Genomic DNA, 19,740 nt, shown 5'->3' on the forward strand with positions numbered 1-19,740 from the left:
TGTTAAGCCCCCGCGTCTGTGTGGCTGTCATTCTTATATGTGAGATGTGAAGAGAAAAATAAAGAAAAGTAAAAATAAATAAATATCACTATGTTTTTTTTTTTGGTACATATACAATACTTTTATTATTTGCTGTTATTACTATATATATATTTTTCCCTCTTCTCTCCTTCTTTCCTTCTTTCCCTTTCTTAACAGCCATAACACGAGGAAACAAAAGAACAAAAAAGAAAACTGCAAGGAGGGAACAAAAAAGAGAGAAGCAAAAGAAAAAGAAAAGAAAAAAAAAAAGAGACAGAAGATCTAGATAGTTGGCAACAGTCCTTGTTTTTTTGCCAGAGCGAATATTGTTTGTCTGTGTTTGCGTGTGTGTGTTTTTCGGTATATATATTAGAGAAAGGAAAAAAACAACAAAAATAAATAAATAAATACTGATATTTGCACATGTCTATGAAGTATTCCTCCAGTCCATACTATAATGAGAACGATGGCCGTTACGGTGATATTGCTTCCGCCACATCTCTGCTTAGTAGTAATCAAGTAGTGTTCTGTGTAAACCCGGTACTTTTCCAGAATTGTGGTATTCTACTGGATGTACCAACTGGTTTAACAACATCAGCTATTATGAAACTACGACAGGAATCTCCAAACAGTACAGCCATCTCACTTGCCATGTGGACAGATATTGCGGTGAATGTGGTGGGCATGCGGGAGTCTGTGGCGTATTCGGTGTTTGATGTGGTCTACGCCTTAACGGGTAGTTCTATACAATCCTCTTCCTATGCAAATGGAACTCCAGGGAATACGAAATCGATAGCGGAATGCCGTCAAGAAGGAAATCGTGCACTTCTTAAGAAAATGGGAGGAACTGTAGATGAATCACGTTGGCCAATTGCCTCCGCTTCACGACAGGTGAGTTTACCAGCACTGACGATATTTCTTCTGGCACAACTTATTCTTGAACATCCACCGCGGCCAATGTTGGGAGAGATTAGTCAAGAAATTGTTATGAGTAGTGTTCGACAGCATTTGCATGATTATATTTCAGCTGTGGCGATTACTCGTCCTGGGCGTCTTACTTTAAGTGATGCACAGGAACTTCGTATTCTTCTTCGTGAGTTTGTAAATGGAGTGGAACAGCCATTTGGTACCAGTATCAGTTTTCTCTGGCCACGTTCAGAGAAGACAATAGATATCACCATATTATCTCAGTTTATACGTCCTAGAATAGTATTAGCTAGTGAACTCGCCGCTAGTACAACATCTTCACCATTTAGTAATAATGCTATTGTGAAAGGTTTGCGTGGAACTATATATATTCCACCCTATCCAGTTATGCCAAGTCATAGTACGAAAATCATATCTTCTTCTAGCTATACTATTGAAAAATGTGCCCAATCTAGTTTTTTTATCACCTCTGATTTACCCCACACTCGTCTTTCTCAACTTGTAAATTGTACGGTGGCCTTGGGACCTGTTGGGGGTATTTTATGCATTGATCGTTGTGAAAACTGCACCATCTCTGCCCTATGCGCTGCGTTAGTGGTAAGTCGATGTCGAAATATAAACATATTTATTTGCACCAACACCCCACCGGTGCTGTGTTTACATGAAGGGGCGAATACACTCGAAAACGTTCGCTTCGCCCCATACAACTCCCACTACTCCACATTAGAGGAACACCTGGCCAGTTCCGGAATTAATCCCAAACTCAATCTCTGGAATGTCGGACTTCCCTCCACGCAGTTTCTTCTCCCGCCGGATGAGTTTACCCCAATGTGTTTTCCCGTAGCCCCGCAGACAAGTGCGGTGGTCACAACACGCACAAATCCCTGTCCACTTCCGCGGGCGTACGCTGAGGCGTTAGACAGACGTGTGCGGCGCTTTCAAGATACATCGAAACAATTGCAAGATGCCTATCAACAATTAGAGGCGGAGGGGCGAAAAGATTTGGCGGATGAATTACGTGGAAAAGTGCATACAATGTTTATTGAGTGGCTGCGTCGTGTTGGTCAGGAAAAGGGATTGATTAATTTGCTGCTTCAGAGAACAGACGACCGCTCCCCTAGTTAGAAGTGGAAGAAGGGGATGAATGAAAGAAAAAAAAAAAAACGATTTAGAAAAAAAAAAATGAAAGAAGAAGAGAAAAGAAATAAGAGAGAAAAAAAGAAAAAGAAAGAAAATGGAATATTATTTCTTGGGAGACCAGTTTATATAGATACATTACTGGAGAATTGCATGCGTATCATTATGTACAAACAGTTCATTTTTCTCATTATTATTATATCCTCTTGTTTTTTCTTGTTGTATTCTCCTCCTTCTCCCTTGTGTATATATGTGCACCAGTGCCTTTGTGGGTATTTCATGCATTTCGACGTTTGTGGTTTCCCTCTTGTGTGATACAACAACGTGGAAAATGGGATTCAGTGATACCTTCCCTTCATTACGCAAGGGCGTGTAATTATCTTTCTCTCTCTCTCTCTCTCTCTATCATTTCATCATCTAGTACTTGCATGATTGATTGACTCTTATTGTGTTATTGAATATCGTTATTGTTATTGTTTTTTTTGTTGTTGTTCGTATTATTTCATTAGACTTCTTTTCTTTTCTATCTTATTTATTTGTTGTAAAAGAAGTGGCGGTTGGATAACAGGTACATTTTGACAATCCATTTTCTTCTCTTGCGGAGACGGAGAGAGAAGGTGGTGTACATCAGAAAATAAAAACAAAAAGATCAACACTCAAAGAACGAACAAAGCAGGCAAAAAAGAAAGAAAGAAAATCAAAGAGTAAAAAACGAAGAAAAGAAGAAAGAAAGGAGAACGTGAAATAGAAAAAGTCCCCATATACACAATCCCTCACGAAATTCAAGGTAAAAAAAAAAGAAAAGGAAAAAAAAGAATGGAGCGGGCAGGATTGGTGGCGGTGGAGTCCCTTTTATTAAGTGTGGCCCAGCGACACTTGCAGGTTCTCTTCGGTGCTTCTCAAATCACTCGCGGTGATGACTGCGTGTTGTTTGAGTTTCCCCCCGCAGAAAACCAATCACAATCGCAATCGCAACAGCAAAGTAAAGAAGAAGAACAACGATTGTGTGATGAAGTGCAACGATTATGCACGGCGATGGTACGTGAAGTGACAGGCCGCACAAGTCTCCGTCTCGCTGGTGAGGAAAAGGAAACAGACTTTACCTCTCTTAAATCGCATCATACAATCACGTTTGGTAAATTTATGGCGGATGTGGCTGATCTTGATACGATTCCTGCCGAATTGGATTCCCCCTCTTCGCAGTTGAATGTACAACACATGTTGGAGGTGTTATATAAAGATGTGGTCTCGGAATTACCGAAAGGGGCACTGCTGGTGACGAATTTCCCTAAAGCGATGTGTCCAACAGGCGTGCGATTTGATGTTTTGTTGGGAAAGTCTATTTGTATGCGGGTGTTCTCGTATACAGAGGAGGAACTAATGCCAGAACGGGTGGAATTAGGCATCGATAATGCCTCCTTTCTTGCAGGATCATTATCCACCACACAAGGTGTGGTATATGATGGACCATTAATGAAAGTTTGGATTGATCTTGGTGTTTTGGCAAATGCGATATCTTCCTATTCTTCGGCGCCTATTGAGAGTGAATTACCCTCGCAGTGGCGTCATAAGTCTTTTACTTTACCAGAGGCTTCAGAAGTGCTTAAAATTGTACACAAGGCGCTTGTTTCATACTGGAATCGTAATACACATAATGAGCGAACCAAGGTAAATGCTATTTCGCTTCTTTCTATTGTTTCAGGTGATTTACGGCAATATATAAAGAGTCAAATATTACTGGAAAGTTCCGATTGGCAAGGACCATGGCGAATGAGTCTTGAACATCTTGAAAAATCACTTTCGCTTATAAAGGAATGGAATATTATGGTTCGTCATTTATTAAAAGAAGAGTGGAAAAACTGGGATGGGGGTAACTTTCATGATGAAATACTTGAAAGATTTGCTTCTAGATTGAGGGATGTTATTCGTATTCGACAGTTACTAACAAGTGCATCAAAGCTTATGCAAGCAAAGCTACAAGATTCTATCGCACCAGAAGTTATCTTTGAAGGACAGAGTCTTACAGATAATAAGATTACCCCAGAAGAACAATGGGCAGAGTGTATGACAAAATTTGAAAAGGAGTTTTCCTTCCTAGAAGATAATCTTCGTGGTCGTGTGAAACAGTTGTTTAATGTGCAACAACAACAAGGATCTGAAAGATCTATTCGTGTATTACAACAACATCAGGCATTACTTCGCCGTGAAAGTATTCGAAATGGTATACAGAAAGATTTAGAATCTATTGCAGATTTGTTCATTCAACAGTTAGAACAAGTTAGACGACGTTATGAAAATAACAGACGTCGGGCCAAGAATGATTTACACATGTTACGTATCTCAAAAAGTTGTCAGACGGAATGTGCATTAGTGGCAGAAAATGCTTTAAAACTTTTTGGAACCTCAGAGGAACTTAGCAAGGTTGTGGAAGCCTCAAAAATTATATTACAGGAGGTACAACAAAGTGAAGAGGAGGTACTATCATCATGGAAACAAAATATGGAACAACAGTGCAAAAAGATGCTAGATGTGCCTGATGCTTTCACTATTGTGAGTGTGGATAAGGAACATATTGTTTGTAACTTACATAACGGTGTTAGACAATTTATGCAAGAAATTCATAATATTCGTAGTTGGTGTGGAGATGATAGGGAAGAAGAGGGGAAAAAGTATTCCCAGTTAAGTCAGGAAGCGGAAAAGACAATAACCTCCTGTGAGAAACTTGTAAAAGTGGCTACACGTACAATGCAAATTGTAAGTAATTATAATATGGTACAAGGACAAATTATCTCCTGTACACGTCCCATGTTAGAATCTGCTTCTACACATGCACGTAATCAATTATTTTACACAGGATCTAACTCTCGTTCTATTTCTATTACCAATTATAATGAACTGGAAGGATTAAATATGCGTTTTCGAAATGCCGTAGATGCTATGAGTCATGATAATCGTAGGATTCGTCGTTTTCACTGTGATTTTATTAGTCAAGTCATCGCTTTATTTAATGTAGATCTCGCTCGACACATGGATCAATGGAGAAGTGCTGTAGATGGAATGCGAAGTTCATTTGATGATTTTCTACATTCTCACCGTCATGAACATTATGATCAATGGCGACAACATTTAGATGCTCAAATCTATAAGGCATTAGAGTATCAATATAGACGAGGATTAGAGTCTCTTCATGAAAAAATGGAAGAGTTTAAGGTAGAATTAGTTTTTAAACAAGGACAAGTACACTTTAAACCTACATTTGAAGCTATGCGAGAAGCTTATTATGTTAAATTGAGAGAATTTGTTGGAGTTCCATTGCGATTTCGTGGTTTACAGGCTAAACGAGAATCTGGTGGACCTTATGAGATGTATAAAGTAATGCCATTAATAAATAAGGAACGTATTTTGACTGTACATACTAAAGCTATGGAACTTTTTACAAAACTTAACCGTGTACGAAAGGCATTTCGATCTTATGTATTAGTAGGTGCTTGTGGCGTTAACGGTGCCCCTGATGTTGATACATTAGTAGAAGCTATTTCTAAAATAATGAAACATTACTCGGAAGGTTTTGATGTGATTAAAGAACAAACCAATAAACTTCATTCTATTGATGATAATATGAAAATTGATTGTTTTACGGTTAGTACAATTCCAATAAAAGCTAGTATAGAAGAACAATTACATCGTTTAGAGGAATCATTAATTAACGCTATTCGAAAATCATTACAACGAATGCTTGGGGATATTGATTCTTTTGTATTTAACGCCTCTAACGTTATTACCCGTCAACCCACCACAATGGATGAAGTAGGACAAGCCAATAAGGCATATTATGAATTAAATGATGCCATGTCTCAGTATGAAACGAAATTAACTCAAGTAGAAGAAATGAATCGCGTTTTACGACAACAATCGGGAACTTCTATTGATTTAAGTGCTACGAAATCCCGTTGGGAACACTTACGTGACGCTATGGCATCACATCATAAAATCATAGATGCCTCTGTTTCAAAGATGCGGGTTTCACTAGATGGAATGATTCAAAAACATATGAAAGATGGACACCGATTTACAGGTAAATGGACAAAACAAAAACGTCAATTAGTTACTGCCTTTGAAGAGAAAAAATTGGATCATTTTAAAAAGGCATTAACCGAATTAAAATATCTTTACAGTGAATTGGAAGATCTTAAAAAGCAGGGAAATGATTTAGAATCAAAATGTGAGTATTTTAAAGTTCCTCCTCCTAATTTTCAAGAAATAAATAAAACTATAAAGGATTCGACGCAAACGGCCGCGATGTGGGAACTTTATGATAACTTTTGGGAAAGTATGGAAGAATTACGTAAAGAAGATTGGCTTACCTTTCGTTCTCATATATACATATTTGATGACTTTATTGCCGAATGGAAAGGAAAGTTATCATCTATTGCTAAAGAAACCAATGAAAAATCTAGTGGTCTTATTATTATACAATATCTTTCTCATTTACTAGATGAATGGACTAGCTGTGTACCAATTCTTCGATTTGTTCGTGGTGAGGGCATGATGACGGAACACTGGAATGAAATGTTTCGCCTGTTAGAAATTGAAAAAGGAATGAAAAGTTCTGAACTTACCTTTGGTCATATTATGGATCACTATAAACAAATCATTGCAAAGGAGTCGGAGTTAAAAAGTTTGCACGTACGAGCACAAGGGGAAGTGCAAATACGAGATGCATTGCAAGATCTCCGTGCCTGGGCATTAGAATCCACTTTTACACTCATCACACCCACAGATACTAATACTAATACTAATAGTAATAGTGCAAAGGTTAAACTCATTACAGATTGGAAAGAAACAATGACAGGTGTGAGCGAGAATCAGGCACTTATTCTCTCACTTAAGGATAGTCCATTCTTTTCACACTTTTCAGATGAGATTAATGGATGGGAGGTAAAGTTAGCCACACTATCGGAAACACTTACCTTAATGAATACGATTCAACGTAAGTGGACATATTTAGAACCGATTTTTGCACGTGGGGCATTACCGCAGGAACAGGCACGATTTAGACGCGTTGATAAGGAATTTGTATCGATTTTACATGAAATAGAAAACGATCCCCGTGTAATGACAATGGTTTCCCAATCAGATATTGTGGATAGATTAAAAACGATATTGGAACAGATTGAACGATGTCAAAAATCTCTGATTGAATACCTGGAAGCTAAACGTGAGAGTTTCCCACGTTTTTACTTTATTAGTGATGAGGATATGTTAGAAATTCTCGGACACAGTAAAAATCCATCCGTTATTCAAACTCATTTAAAGAAACTTTTTATGGGTATACATTCTGTGATATTTAGTGAGGATCAAAAGTCTATTACACACATGGTTTCCGCAGACAAGGAAACGGTAAAATTAAAGAATCTTATTTCTATAGAAGATGATGATGTGGAAAAGTGGTTAATACGCCTAGATGCGTGTATGCGGGAAACACTTCAAGATCTTCTTTTGGCGTGTGTAAAAGAAAAAGATATTATGCAGATGGAAATCATTGAAATGTATCCATCACAGATATTACAAGTAGCTCAACAAATACATTTTGCGCATTCTATCGAAAATGCTTTGACTTCTAATCATCTTGCCAAAGTAGGTGAGGAATTAAAGAAAAACCTCAATAGGTTAACATTAACACCTGTAGATGCTGATCCCGTTACGATGTTAAAGGTTAAAGCCCTTATTCTTGATATTATTCATCAACTTGAAATTGTAGAACTATTAGAAATAAGAAAAGTAAAAACAGTAACATCGTGGTGGTGGCAAAAACAATTACGCTATTATATGACAGACAGTAATCAATGTATGATTGTCATGATGGATGCAAAATTTGAGTATACTTATGAGTATCAAGGAAATGCTACCAAATTAGTACATACACCGTTAACTGATAAGTGTTATCTCGTATTAACAAAAGGTATGCAACTTGGATATGGTGGTAATCCATATGGACCTGCAGGTACAGGGAAAACAGAATCTGTAAAAGCGCTTGGAAGTGCCATGGGAAGACAAGTATTGGTATTTAACTGTGATGAAGGAATTGATTTTAAAGCCATGGGTCGTATCTTTATAGGAATTGTAAAATGTGGCGCATGGGGATGTTTTGATGAGTTTAATCGTTTAAAGATTGATCAGCTTTCAGCTATTTCTCAAATGATTCAAATTATTCAAGAAGCTATTAAAAATGGTGAAACGACGTGTCCCTTGTTAAATCGTAGTGTTGAGGTAAATAAGAATTCTGGTATTTTTGTTACACTTAATCCTGCAGGAAAAGGCTATGGTGGACGAACTAAATTACCAGATAACTTAAAACAATTATTTCGTGAAGTGGCTATGAGTATTCCAGATGCGGAACTTATTACATCTACCATGTTACTTTCAGAAGGTTTTACACATGCCAGAAGTATATCTAAACAAATTGTTGAACTCTTTCGTCTCTCTGGACAACTTATGTCTAGACAACAACATTATGATTGGGGTTTACGTTCGTTAAAAGCTGTTTTGCGTCTAGCGGGTAGTTTAATGCAAACTTGGAAATTAAATAATAAAGAAAAACAATCCACCGTATCAGAAGAGGAAGAAATTATTCTACAATCACTCAATACCAATATGCTTAGTAAACTTGCTTTTGAGGATATCCGTATATTTAGAAGTTTAATAGTAGGTATATTCCCTAATATTAAATCTCACGATATCTGCTACGGTGAACTTGAGATCGCTGTTAAAAAAGCCATTGAAGATCTCCAATTAACCCTTATTCCAGAGCAGGTGGAAAAAGTCATGCAGTTATATGAAGCCTTAAATCAACGTATGGGCGTTGTCCTCGTTGGCCCAAGTGGTAGTGGTAAAAGTACACTCTTTCACATTCTTCGCCGTGCACTACAAACACTCGGGGTGGAAGTGCCAATTCACGTGATGAATCCAAAAGCAATGCCGCGTCGACAGTTACTTGGATACATGGATCCCGATACCCGCGAGTGGTACGATGGTGTACTTTCAGCCGCCGCACGAGAAGTGGTGAAGTGTCCAAGAGAATATAGACCGTGGATTATCTGCGATGGGGATATTGATCCAGAGTGGATTGAATCCCTAAACTCGGTACTGGATGATAATAAGTTGTTAACACTTCCGAATGGGGTGCGTATTCAGTTTGGTAATAACGTTAATTTTTTATTTGAGACCCATAGTTTGACCTACGCCTCACCTGCGACTGTCTCTCGTATGGGTGTTATTTTACTTTCAGAGAAGGATATTGATTTAGAATCGGCATCTCATTTATTCCTCGTAAAGGAAACACCAGAACGACAGGAATTTCTTATGCCTCTTATTAAGAAATATGTTATTCCTGTTATGTTTGAGGCACTAAGGACAGAAACTTTTCCTGTATCTACTACATGTATGGGTATTTTAAAATGTTGTCTTATGCATGTTTTACCTTCTGTAAATGAGGAGGATTTTGTTCTTTCACTTATGCAAGGTCTTTGTGGAATGTTATTACCAAATGGAGCTCAACAAATTGCTGCCTCACTGTATGAAAAAAGTAATTTAAATCCCATCTCTAGTAAACGTCCATTAGATACATATTATGATCGTAGTAAGAAACGACTTGTTGAACACACCGCCGATTTACGTGATAATATGACCGCAGAACCTTTACTTGAGAATGGGGCAATTATTCACACCGCGGATGTCCAACGTTTGTTATCCACTATTGAACCACTCTTCTCTAATACGATGTGGCGACCATTATTTTTACTTGGACCAGAAGGCTGTGGAAAGAGTGTGGTACTGCAGCAATGTGTGACACAGCATAGAGGTGTACGAACAACCGTTTTACACTGCAGTGCCCAAACCACCTCACTGCATCTTATTCAGAAGTTAGAGCAATTGTGTAGTCTTGCTAGTACGAATACAGGACATGCGTATCGTCCAAAGGAAGGGGAACGGTTGGTGATTATTTTAAAAAATGTAAATCTTCCAAAACCTGATAAGTATGGAACGGTAGAACTTCATGCATTTTTACTACAATTATTTATGTATAATGGATTTTATAATAGTGATTTGGAATGGATAGGTATTGAAAAGATTCAATTTGTGGCAAGTATGGATCCTACAACATCTGCAGGTAGATATGAAGTAACTCCTCGACTTCTTTCGGTTGTAAGTATAGTATATATGACTTATCCTTCAAAATCTGGTATGCTACAAATTTATACAGGTTACTTTGCTGCATTACTAAAAAGTCCAACTATTGATCAAGAACATGATTATAACAAGGGTATTGGCTTAGCCCAATATATTATTGGAGTATATGACCGAATTAGACATCGTTTTGAAGGAGAGGAACAGGCACATTGTATGTTTACTCCTCGTAGTATTACAAAATGTATTACGAATCTTCTTACCTATGCTACAGATCCTCAAACAACAACATTACCTGCTGTTTTGGCATATGAATCTATATGTACTTTTTCAGATTGTTTATCTCGTACAGAAGATAGACGACGAGCTGAAAAAATTATAGCAGATATGCTTACAACTATTGGTTACTCCATTCCTTCAAAAGAAGATACCAATCCTATTATGTTTGTTTCATGGTTTAGTGATCCTGATAAGAATGGTGTTAAACCACTTAAAGGTGTTCCTTACGAAACTATCGCCGAAGAGGTGGAACGTGCTTTAGTACGATATAGTCGTGAATTTAAACAACTTAATGTACATATTATTCATGAAGCTTTGGCATGGATTACACGTGTTGATCGGGTACTATCACGTCCATTTGGTCGCCTTATACTTGTTGGTCGTCCTGGTGTTGGTAGACGTAATTCGGTTTGCCTCGCCGCGTACATGTTACGTATGGAGGTAGTAAGACTTAATATGGTACAAGGATATAGTATTAAGAATTTTAGACAAGAACTACGACAAATTATGCAACGTGTTATTACACAAAATGAACGTTTAGTATTTTTACTTGCTGAACATAATATCGTGGATGAAAGTTTTCTTGAAATGATTAATAGTCTTGTCAGTAGTGGTGAGATTCCTGGTTTATTTACACCAGAGGAATTAGAAACTATGTTTTCATCATTACGAGAAGAAGCCTCTAGTGAGGGATATATTGGAGGTATTTATTCTTACTTTTTATTACGTGTACGTCGAAATCTTCGTGTGGTTCTCATGATGGATGATCAGCATGAATTATTTTTACTACGACTTCAATCAAATCCTGGATTACTTAGTAATTGTGATTTACTTTGGATGGGAACTTGGAGTAATGAGACAACACGAGCAATATGTAAAAAACGTTTACATCCTATTATTAAACGTATTGAAGAAGAGCCAGAAAATAAAAATTTTCATCTTCATCGTGAACTCTTTGCCATACATGAGACATTTGGTAAAGATGCCACACCTGGTAGATTTCAAATATTAATGGAAACATATGAATCTATTCTGCGTAAGAAGAGTGAAAGCAGTGAATCTGATCTTAAACGTCTTCAAGCAGGTTTGGCTAAATTACATGAAGCTGAGGCAAGTGTGGAAAGGATTCAAAAAGATGTTAAACATAAGAAAGAACAGGTGAAATCAATGCAACATGAAGCCGATAATGCGTTGGCAGAGATTCAGAAAAAGATGGAGGAATCGAAAGAGCAGCGAGATAGTGCATCAGAACTACAGGAACGATTAAAGAATGAGCATGAGGAAATATTAGTAAAACGACAAAAAGTAGAAGATGAATTAAGTGGTATTAAACCTTCACTAGAGGCCGCACGGGAGGCGGTGAGTTCTATTCGTAGTGAACAACTAAATGAAATACGATCCCTAAAAGCCCCACCAGAACCCGTACGAGATGTACTTGAAGGTGTATTAGCGTTACTCGGGGTAACAGATGTTTCTTGGCAGTCAATGCGTAAATTCCTTGGTGAGCGTGGGGCAAAGGAACGAATTCTTGACTTTGATGCCCATAAAGTCACAACTGCGATTCGTGAAAATGTCTCACGGTTATTACATCAGAAATCCACATCGTTTAAACCAGAAGTGATTCATCGAGCATCTGTGGCTGCGGCGCCAATGGCGGCTTGGGTAAAAGCCATGGTGGATTACTCAACAATACTAGAGCGTATTTCCCCACTAAGTGAACAATTAGAGCAACTGGAGAAGCATCAGAAGGAAGGGGAGGAACAATTGCATGGGCTTAAGGAAAAACTAAAACGTATTGATGAGGCAGTAGAGGAATTACGAAAAGAGTTTTCTAAGAAATGTAAAGAGGCAGAACGATTGAAGGATACTCTTGAGAAGGCAGAAATGGAATTACAAAAGGCCTGTGATTTACTTGAGAAACTTAGTAGTGAAAAAACACGTTGGGCTCAAGATGTTGAAAAAATTGAGTTAAATAATCGTTTACTTCCTAAACGGGCTATTATTTCAGCTGCTTTTATGACCTATATTGCGAAAGAAACAGAAGATGTTCGATTACAATACTTTAAAAAATGGTCTAATCGTCTTAATTTTACTTCGGTAGAAACGGTAACAGGATTTATGAGAGCTGAGAGTGATCTACTAGAGTGGAAAAGTGAAGGTCTTCCCGGAGATGATCTTAGTCAAGAAAACGCTATTGCGATGTTGGATGCGGTACAAACCCCACTTGTTATTGATCCTGCGAATCAGGCAATTGAGTGGGTTAAGGTACACTTAAAGAATAAAAACGTTATCACAGAGGTAACATCTGTGCAAGATGAAAGATTCGCACATACATTAGAACTTGCTGTTCGATTTGGTAAAACACTTCTAGTAATGGATGTAGATGGTATTGAGCCTATTTTATACCCTATACTAAGAAAGGATTTACTCTCTGCGGGTGCAAAGAGAGTTGTACAGGTTGGGAATAAACAAGTAGACTGGCAGGATACATTTCGTATTATGCTTTTTACACGTCGTACAGATCTTGTACTTCCACCAGGTGCTGCGGCGTTAGTGTTGGAAGTAAACTTTTCAGTTACACGATTTGGACTTGAAAATCAACTTTTGGGTGTTACGATTCAACATGAGCGTCCAGAACTTGAGCAACAGCGGGTGGAGTTGGTAAAGAAGGAAGAAAATCTTAAGTTAGAACTTAGTAAACTTGAAGTACGATTGTTAAACGATTTGGTTAATTCTCATGGTAACTTGTTGGAGAATACTACACTTATAAGTGCACTTAATGATGTTAAAACACAGGCTTCTAATATTACAGAAGCTTTACAACAATCCGGTGCTCTTCAAGTTGAATTAAATGAGAAACGTGACGTCTATCGTCCTTTTGCCAGTAAAGGAGCTACAATCTTTTTCCTTGTAAAAGATATGGAAAAGCTAAATCGTATGTATTACTTTGGACTTAACGATTTTATTGGCCTTTTTCTTGAATCTTTGGATGCTTATAAAGAAACAACAGATGTCAACCATAAGATATCGGAATTATCTCTTAATTTTGCTCAAAAGTGCTTCTTTCACGTTTGCCTTGGTTTACTAGATTGTGATCGGCTCCTTTTTGGTATTCATCTTATTCATGGTCTCTTCCCTGAGAAATTTCCCCAACCTCTTTGGGACCTTATGGTGGGTGCCGTCAAAAATACTACTACTACTACTACTAATAATAATAATAGTAGTAGTAATAATGATACTGTGAATGAAGAAAATAAAAGTAGTAATGGAATAATTCCTTCATGGGTATCATTACCAGCAGCCCGTACGAAACTCATGACCATCACTTCTGATGAAGTGGGGGCAAAACACATGCAACAGTGGGAATTACAAAATTCCGATCGATGGTTAAATTGGATGCGTGAATCTTCTCCAGAAGTAAGTTTAGTCAAAAATGAACATTTTAGTATAATGGATCAATTACTTATTATTGATACTTTCCGACCTGATCGACTAACAGATCTTATTCATCATATTATTATGAATCTGTTGCATCTTGAAACCCTTGTTCCTGTGACTTCAATAGAAGAAATTCTCAGCCACGGAAAATCTGTAACACCTATCATTCTCATTACCTCTAGAGGAGCAGATCCAAGTTTGGAAGTACAGGAAATTGCATTTAGATTGATAGGAAAGAAACGTTTTGTACAAATTGCATTGGGTGGGGGACAAACGGAAGATGCCATGCTACATCTTCGCCGTTGTGCTGCTCAAGGGGATTGGCTATTTTTAAAGAATTTGCATTTAGTGCTAGATTGGGCATCTGTGCTTGAAAAGGAATTAAGTGCGATGCCAACTCCGAATCCAGACTTTCGTCTTATAATTACTACAGAACCACATGATCTCTTTCCAACTGTTTTACTTCGTATGTCAATGAAAGTAACAGTGGAAACTCCTCCAGGTGTAAAACAAAATCTTCTTCAATCTTATACTACTTGGGATGAAGCATTTATAAATAGTAAAACCAAAGTAACATCTCAAGTACTATTTGGTTTAGCTTGGTTTCATGCTATTTTACAGGAAAGAAGAAATTATGTACCACAAGGATGGTTAAAATTTTATGAATTTTCATCATCTGATCTAAAATCAGCTGCTGAAATTTTAAGTAATATGTCTCTAGATAATAGAGATTGGACAACTGTACATGGATTATTACAAGAATGTATCTATGGTGGACGTTTAGAGAATACAAGAGATGAGAAAGTATTAATGGCATTAATACTTTTTGTATTTAATGAAGATATGCTTATCTCCTGTAAAAATAAACTTTATGGTAACATTATTGTTCCAGCAACTAATGTTCACAATGAAATTGTACATTTTATTCGTGATCATTTCCCTGAGAGTGATAATCCTTCAAATTTAAGTCTTCCTGATAATGCAGATCGTGTGGTAAAAGAAAATATGGCAAGAGAACTAAGAGAACATCTTCGATATTTTGCTAATATGTCACAAATTGGAGTAAAAACAACGACAGAAACCTGGAGATCATTACTTGGACCTGTAATAGAAATGTGGAATACATATGGTTCATTAGCAGAAAGTCATTTACCTGTTATTTCTGAAAGTGATACAGACCTAGATCCAATGTATGTATTCTTTGTAAATGAAGTGGGTTTGTTAGTAAATGTTGTTGATGAAGTGGCTAACATTTTTAAAGATTTACGTTCTGTTATTGATGGTACACTTATTCCCTCACTAATCTTGAGAGAAGAGGCAACAGAACTTATAGGGGGTCGAGTACCACTTAGATGGCTTGAACTTATGGATGGACCACGAGATGCGAAGATGTGGTTATCAACATTACGTCATCGATTAGTAACAATGATTGGGTATTGTAAAATAACTTTTTCAATGTCCTCAGGACCCTTTGATTTGTTAGACTTTTTACGACCACAAGCTTTTCTTAACGCGCTAAGAATATTTACAGCACGTACAAGTGGTGTACCACTTGTTGACTTGACACTCCTAGCCTCTCCTGAGAGTAAGATAATCCGTGACCTTCAATTAGGTATTACCATCAAAGGAGGATCTATTCAACTGCAGGGTGCTATATTAAATGAAAGTGGTGAGGTGGAGATGGCATCTGCAGGTTCTCCATCCTCATTACCGTTAAAAACGGATCTTAAGGCAGGGTGGGTAGTTAATCAGAATTTCAAAAACTTAGCTCAAATCCCGCTCTATACTAATGCAGAACGAACCAGTCAAATTTTGGATTTAAATATTTCATGCAATGCAGAAATGCAGGAGAAGCTGCTCTTGGGAGGGGTGGCCGCTTTCCTTATGACAGTATAGAAAAAGCGACAATAAATAGGTAGTTGGAAAATGTTTGGAAGGGGATGGTGGGGTACACGAGATTATTTTTATTTTTTTTGTTTCTTTTCAAGAAACCTAACTTTAAAGAATTTATCTCATATTGTAGAAGATGACCCCCCCCCCCTTTGTTTCTTTCTTTTTCTTTCATTGTTTGCTTATTTCTCTTTTTTTTTCCCCCTTTTTAGAGAGGGAGGGATGTAGGGGATAATTGTATTTTCATTACCCTTATTGAATTTCTTTGCTTTTCCTTTTTTTTTTTGTTGTTTCTTTCGTATTGTTTCTCTTTTACGAAAGATCACAATAGACATCATTGGTGGTAGTAAATACTGCTAACTTTTTTCTTGCTATTTGTTTTTTTTTCTTGTTTTTTCGTTGTTCTACTGTTGCAAGATTAAGAAGATCGTTTAACATTAAATCTAGGGTACGAAATATACTTGAACAGGAAGAAGAAATTTTAAACAGAGCATTCATTTGGTTAAAAGAAGAAAAAAGAAGAAAAGAGAAACAAACAAACAAAAGAAAAAAAACAAAAGGAAAACAACAAACCTCGACTGAATGGATACATTTAAGAATTTTTCTACGATTCTGAAAGGTTGGTTTGAGACGCATGATATTCCAGAACGGTTACAGCGTAAACTTTTTGAAAAAATTCGAGATGATGTTTTCGACGCCGGTGATTCTTTTTCTTTGGCCATGGTAACAAATGAAGAATCTGAAGAAAGTCTTGAAGTTTCACAAGGGGAAAGCGATGGAGAAGGAGAAACGGAATTAAATGAATGTGATAATAATGATAAGGAATATGTTTTACTTTCTACAAGGGATTTGCAAGCAAAGGAAGATATTTGGCTAGTGGATCATTGTTGCACCTTTCGTCTTCGTGGGTTTCGTGAACACCTTGAAGCTAACGAAGAGCTTCGAAAACGTTTAGCTCGTATTCTTTCATTAACTCTATCTAATAATAATGTAAAGGAGGATACCCAATCTATTTTTGATCATATGTGGAAAAAAGTTGGTTCCTATCGTCTTGGAGCATCAGCTGATTCGGGAGATTCTCAGTATGATAGTTACTGGTTTATTCATGATGAAGTTGGCAGCGCCATACGAGTAATAACAGATGAACCAGGCAATATGAAACTGGAACCTATGCCTGTTTGCTTTCCAGAAAAAGGTGCCGTTTTTTCTGTCATGTGGTGTATTGAGGATATGGAGGAGGGTACAATTGCCACACGAAAAGCAGTTTCAGTGTTAGAGACTGCAGATGCAGGGGGAAAAGAGGCATTGGAAATTATGTATGAAACGGAGAATGGGGAAACCTATGTGGAGGCTAAAAAGACTTGTGTAGAGTCATGGCAACGATTGGTGAATACATTAGAAAAGACTACATCTGTTGATAAATCTTTTTCTAAGCAAAGTACTGTACCTTTACCGGTGATAACAGAAGTTGAAAATCCACTTCGTGTGTTTACAGATAGCGAGTTGGTTTCTGTTAATCTCACCGATACGGCTAATTTTGTATTGATTGATCTTCCAGAAGAAGCAGATGTGGTATGGATTTCGCATGATCTTATTGAAAATCCCAATGATTTCCAGAACGCGAAATATATTTCACAATTTCCTGAAGAACGTATTTTTACAAGCAAGCAAGGTTTATTGAAGCTTATTCAAAATAATTTGGGATACGTAGATTGGTATCAAGTTGGGTACGACACAGTTTCACAACTTCGTGAATTTATTGGCGATTATATGGTACGAGAAGCTCGGTTAAAAGGAGGAGATATCACTAATGTAGTCTCTCAAGAACATATTCGTCACTTGCGCAATGAAGATGGTACAAATTTATGGATAACTAAACCTGTAAACTTGGCTAGGAGTATTGATATGACAATTTCTTCCAATTTTGATGCCTTGGTTAAAGCAGCGGAGACTGGACCCAAGGTGGTTTGCAAATATATTGCAAACACTGCTACATTGCGCGGTCGTAAATTTGATCTCAGATTTATTGTGGCTGTGCGATCATTCTTTTCAGAGCAAACACCTTTGGAAGCGTATGTATACAATGTTTTTTGGACTCGTTTTGCTCTAGAGGATTATGCGCTTGATGAATTTGACTGCTATGAAAAGCACTGGACAGTAATGAATTATGCTAATCCAGAAAAATTGGTACAACTACATGATCAGGAGTTTATTAAAGAATTAAACAACGAATACGCTGCGAAAGGGTATGGATTTTCTATATGGGAAGGTGTCGTTTGCCCAAAAATTTTAAAAATGCTTCACGAGGTACTTGGCGCGGTGGAAGTCAAGAGCACTGGTCATAACCGTTGTCGAGCGATTTACGGCATTGATGTGATGTTGCGTGAAACAATCTGCGCTAACTCTGGAGAAAAGACACTGGAGCCGAGCTTGTTGGAAATAACCTATGCCCCTGATTGCCGCCGGGCCTGCAAGTACCACCCAGATTTTTTCAATGATGTATTTCGCACGCTTTTCCTCGGAACACCAAGTTGTATGACCAGGCTTTCGTAGGTCGTGAGGTTTTCTTTCCGCTGAGTCCGTGGGTTTCTGGCGAAGAAAGTTGGGGTCTGGAGGGGGCTCTTTTGTTTTTTTTTTCCCATGCCAATGGATTTTTTCTTTTCTTTCTTTGCGCGTTTGGGCAAGCGCAAGGGATCGGGAGCGAAGCGGGGCGACACCCACGCCTGGAAAATTGCCTTGCTTTCTTTTTCCCGATTTGTTGGTATAAATATTTTAGGAAAAGAGTAGGCTTTTTGGAGCCCATATGGCCAAACCCCGGCCTCCCCAGACAACGAGAGGGCGTCGGGGAAGGGACCCCCGCGGGGGCAGAGGCGGGCCGCCCGCACCGGGAAAAAGAAAAACACAGACACACGCAAGCGCGAAAAAATATATAAATTTTTTTTCCCCCACCGAGCGGGGTTCCGGCCGTTTCGAAGCAAAAAAGGCAGGCAAAGGGGGCCGCTTCCAAAAGGGATTCTTTCCAAGAACCGGGGGGCCAGCCGGTTGGCCGTGGCCCAGAGGGCCGGCGCCCCCAACACCCGCAGCCGCCTTTTGCCCTCCGCGCGGCGATTCGGTTCCCCCTTTGCCGGCGGAAGCGGGGGAAAAAAAAAAAAAAAAAAATCCAAACCGCTTTCCGCGAGCCCCGCTCTCCTTTCCGGCAAAGCCTCCCTCCTTTGTTTTTCCAGCGCGGTTGGTTGGCCGCCGGGCTCCGGAATCGTTACGGCCCGAAAATCTTGAAATCCCTGATCCCTTTTCCAAAGGCGCGCCGAAAAAGGAGGCGTCCGTGTTTTTCCGCTGTCGCCCCTCCTTCTCCCGACGGCGCTCCATGGGAACAGAACGTTTTCCAAAGCAGAAGCCGCCAGCAGCGCGCCGGGAAGCGGTTCGGCCACAATAAGCCCCGGGGTTTTACCCTGGCGCCCTTGGCGGGGCCTTTCCCCCGCGCGGGTTCGGCGAAGGGGTTTCTGCTTTTTTATCCCTCGTGCCTTTATGGGTTTACCCAAGCGGTGTGGCTATCAGCTTCTCGCCGCAGAGCGCCGAGGTTGCTGTCTATGAAGAGCGGTGTTTGAGAGAAAAATCCCTTCGTTTTGTGGGATCCTCAAGCTCTTGTAATATTTATTTTGTTATTTTGTGGTTTTTATTAGTTGAGTTTTGTTATTTTCAGGTTTTGCCTTATTTAGCTTTGCAACCAATCTATGAACAGTAAAACAGTCTACGAGAGATTCTCTACTCCCACCATCCTTTCCCAGAGCCCGTCGGCCACTCTCCTTTTGTTATTTATTTTTGTTATTTTTGGTTTTTAGTTAATGATTGGGCCCCAATGAT

General features: G+C 38.5%; 3 protein-coding genes across 3 annotated transcripts; all 3 read left to right on the forward strand.

Annotated features, from left to right (window-relative positions):
• Positions 1-444: 444 nt before the first annotated feature.
• Positions 445-2,073, forward strand: LSM04_008106 (Tubulin binding cofactor C-like domain; the record flags this gene model as incomplete). The annotated part of the gene is made up of 1 exon (XM_067331823.1): positions 445-2,073. One exon carries the CDS (start codon positions 445-447, stop codon positions 2,071-2,073), a length of 1,629 nt encoding a protein of 542 aa, XP_067190237.1.
• Positions 2,074-2,901: 828 nt separating this feature from the next.
• On the forward strand, positions 2,902-15,885 carry LSM04_004330 (Dynein heavy chain region D6 P-loop domain; the record flags this gene model as incomplete). Its single annotated transcript, XM_067331824.1, has 1 exon — positions 2,902-15,885. The coding sequence occupies one exon, from the start codon at positions 2,902-2,904 to the stop codon at positions 15,883-15,885; it is 12,984 nt and encodes a 4,327-aa protein (XP_067190198.1).
• A 576-nt stretch (positions 15,886-16,461) lies between these two features.
• LSM04_005727 (Tubulin-tyrosine ligase/Tubulin polyglutamylase) lies at positions 16,462-19,312 on the forward strand (the record flags this gene model as incomplete). The annotated part of the gene is made up of 2 exons (XM_067331826.1): positions 16,462-18,428; positions 18,937-19,312. The coding sequence occupies 2 exons, from the start codon at positions 16,462-16,464 to the stop codon at positions 19,310-19,312; spliced, it is 2,343 nt and encodes a 780-aa protein (XP_067190209.1).
• Between the last annotated feature and the right edge of the window lie 428 nt (positions 19,313-19,740).

Source organism: Trypanosoma melophagium, assembly GCF_022059095.1.
Source record: "Trypanosoma melophagium isolate St. Kilda chromosome Unknown ctg29segment0, whole genome shotgun sequence".
In the NCBI taxonomy this organism is placed as follows: Eukaryota; Euglenozoa; class Kinetoplastea; order Trypanosomatida; family Trypanosomatidae; genus Trypanosoma; species Trypanosoma melophagium.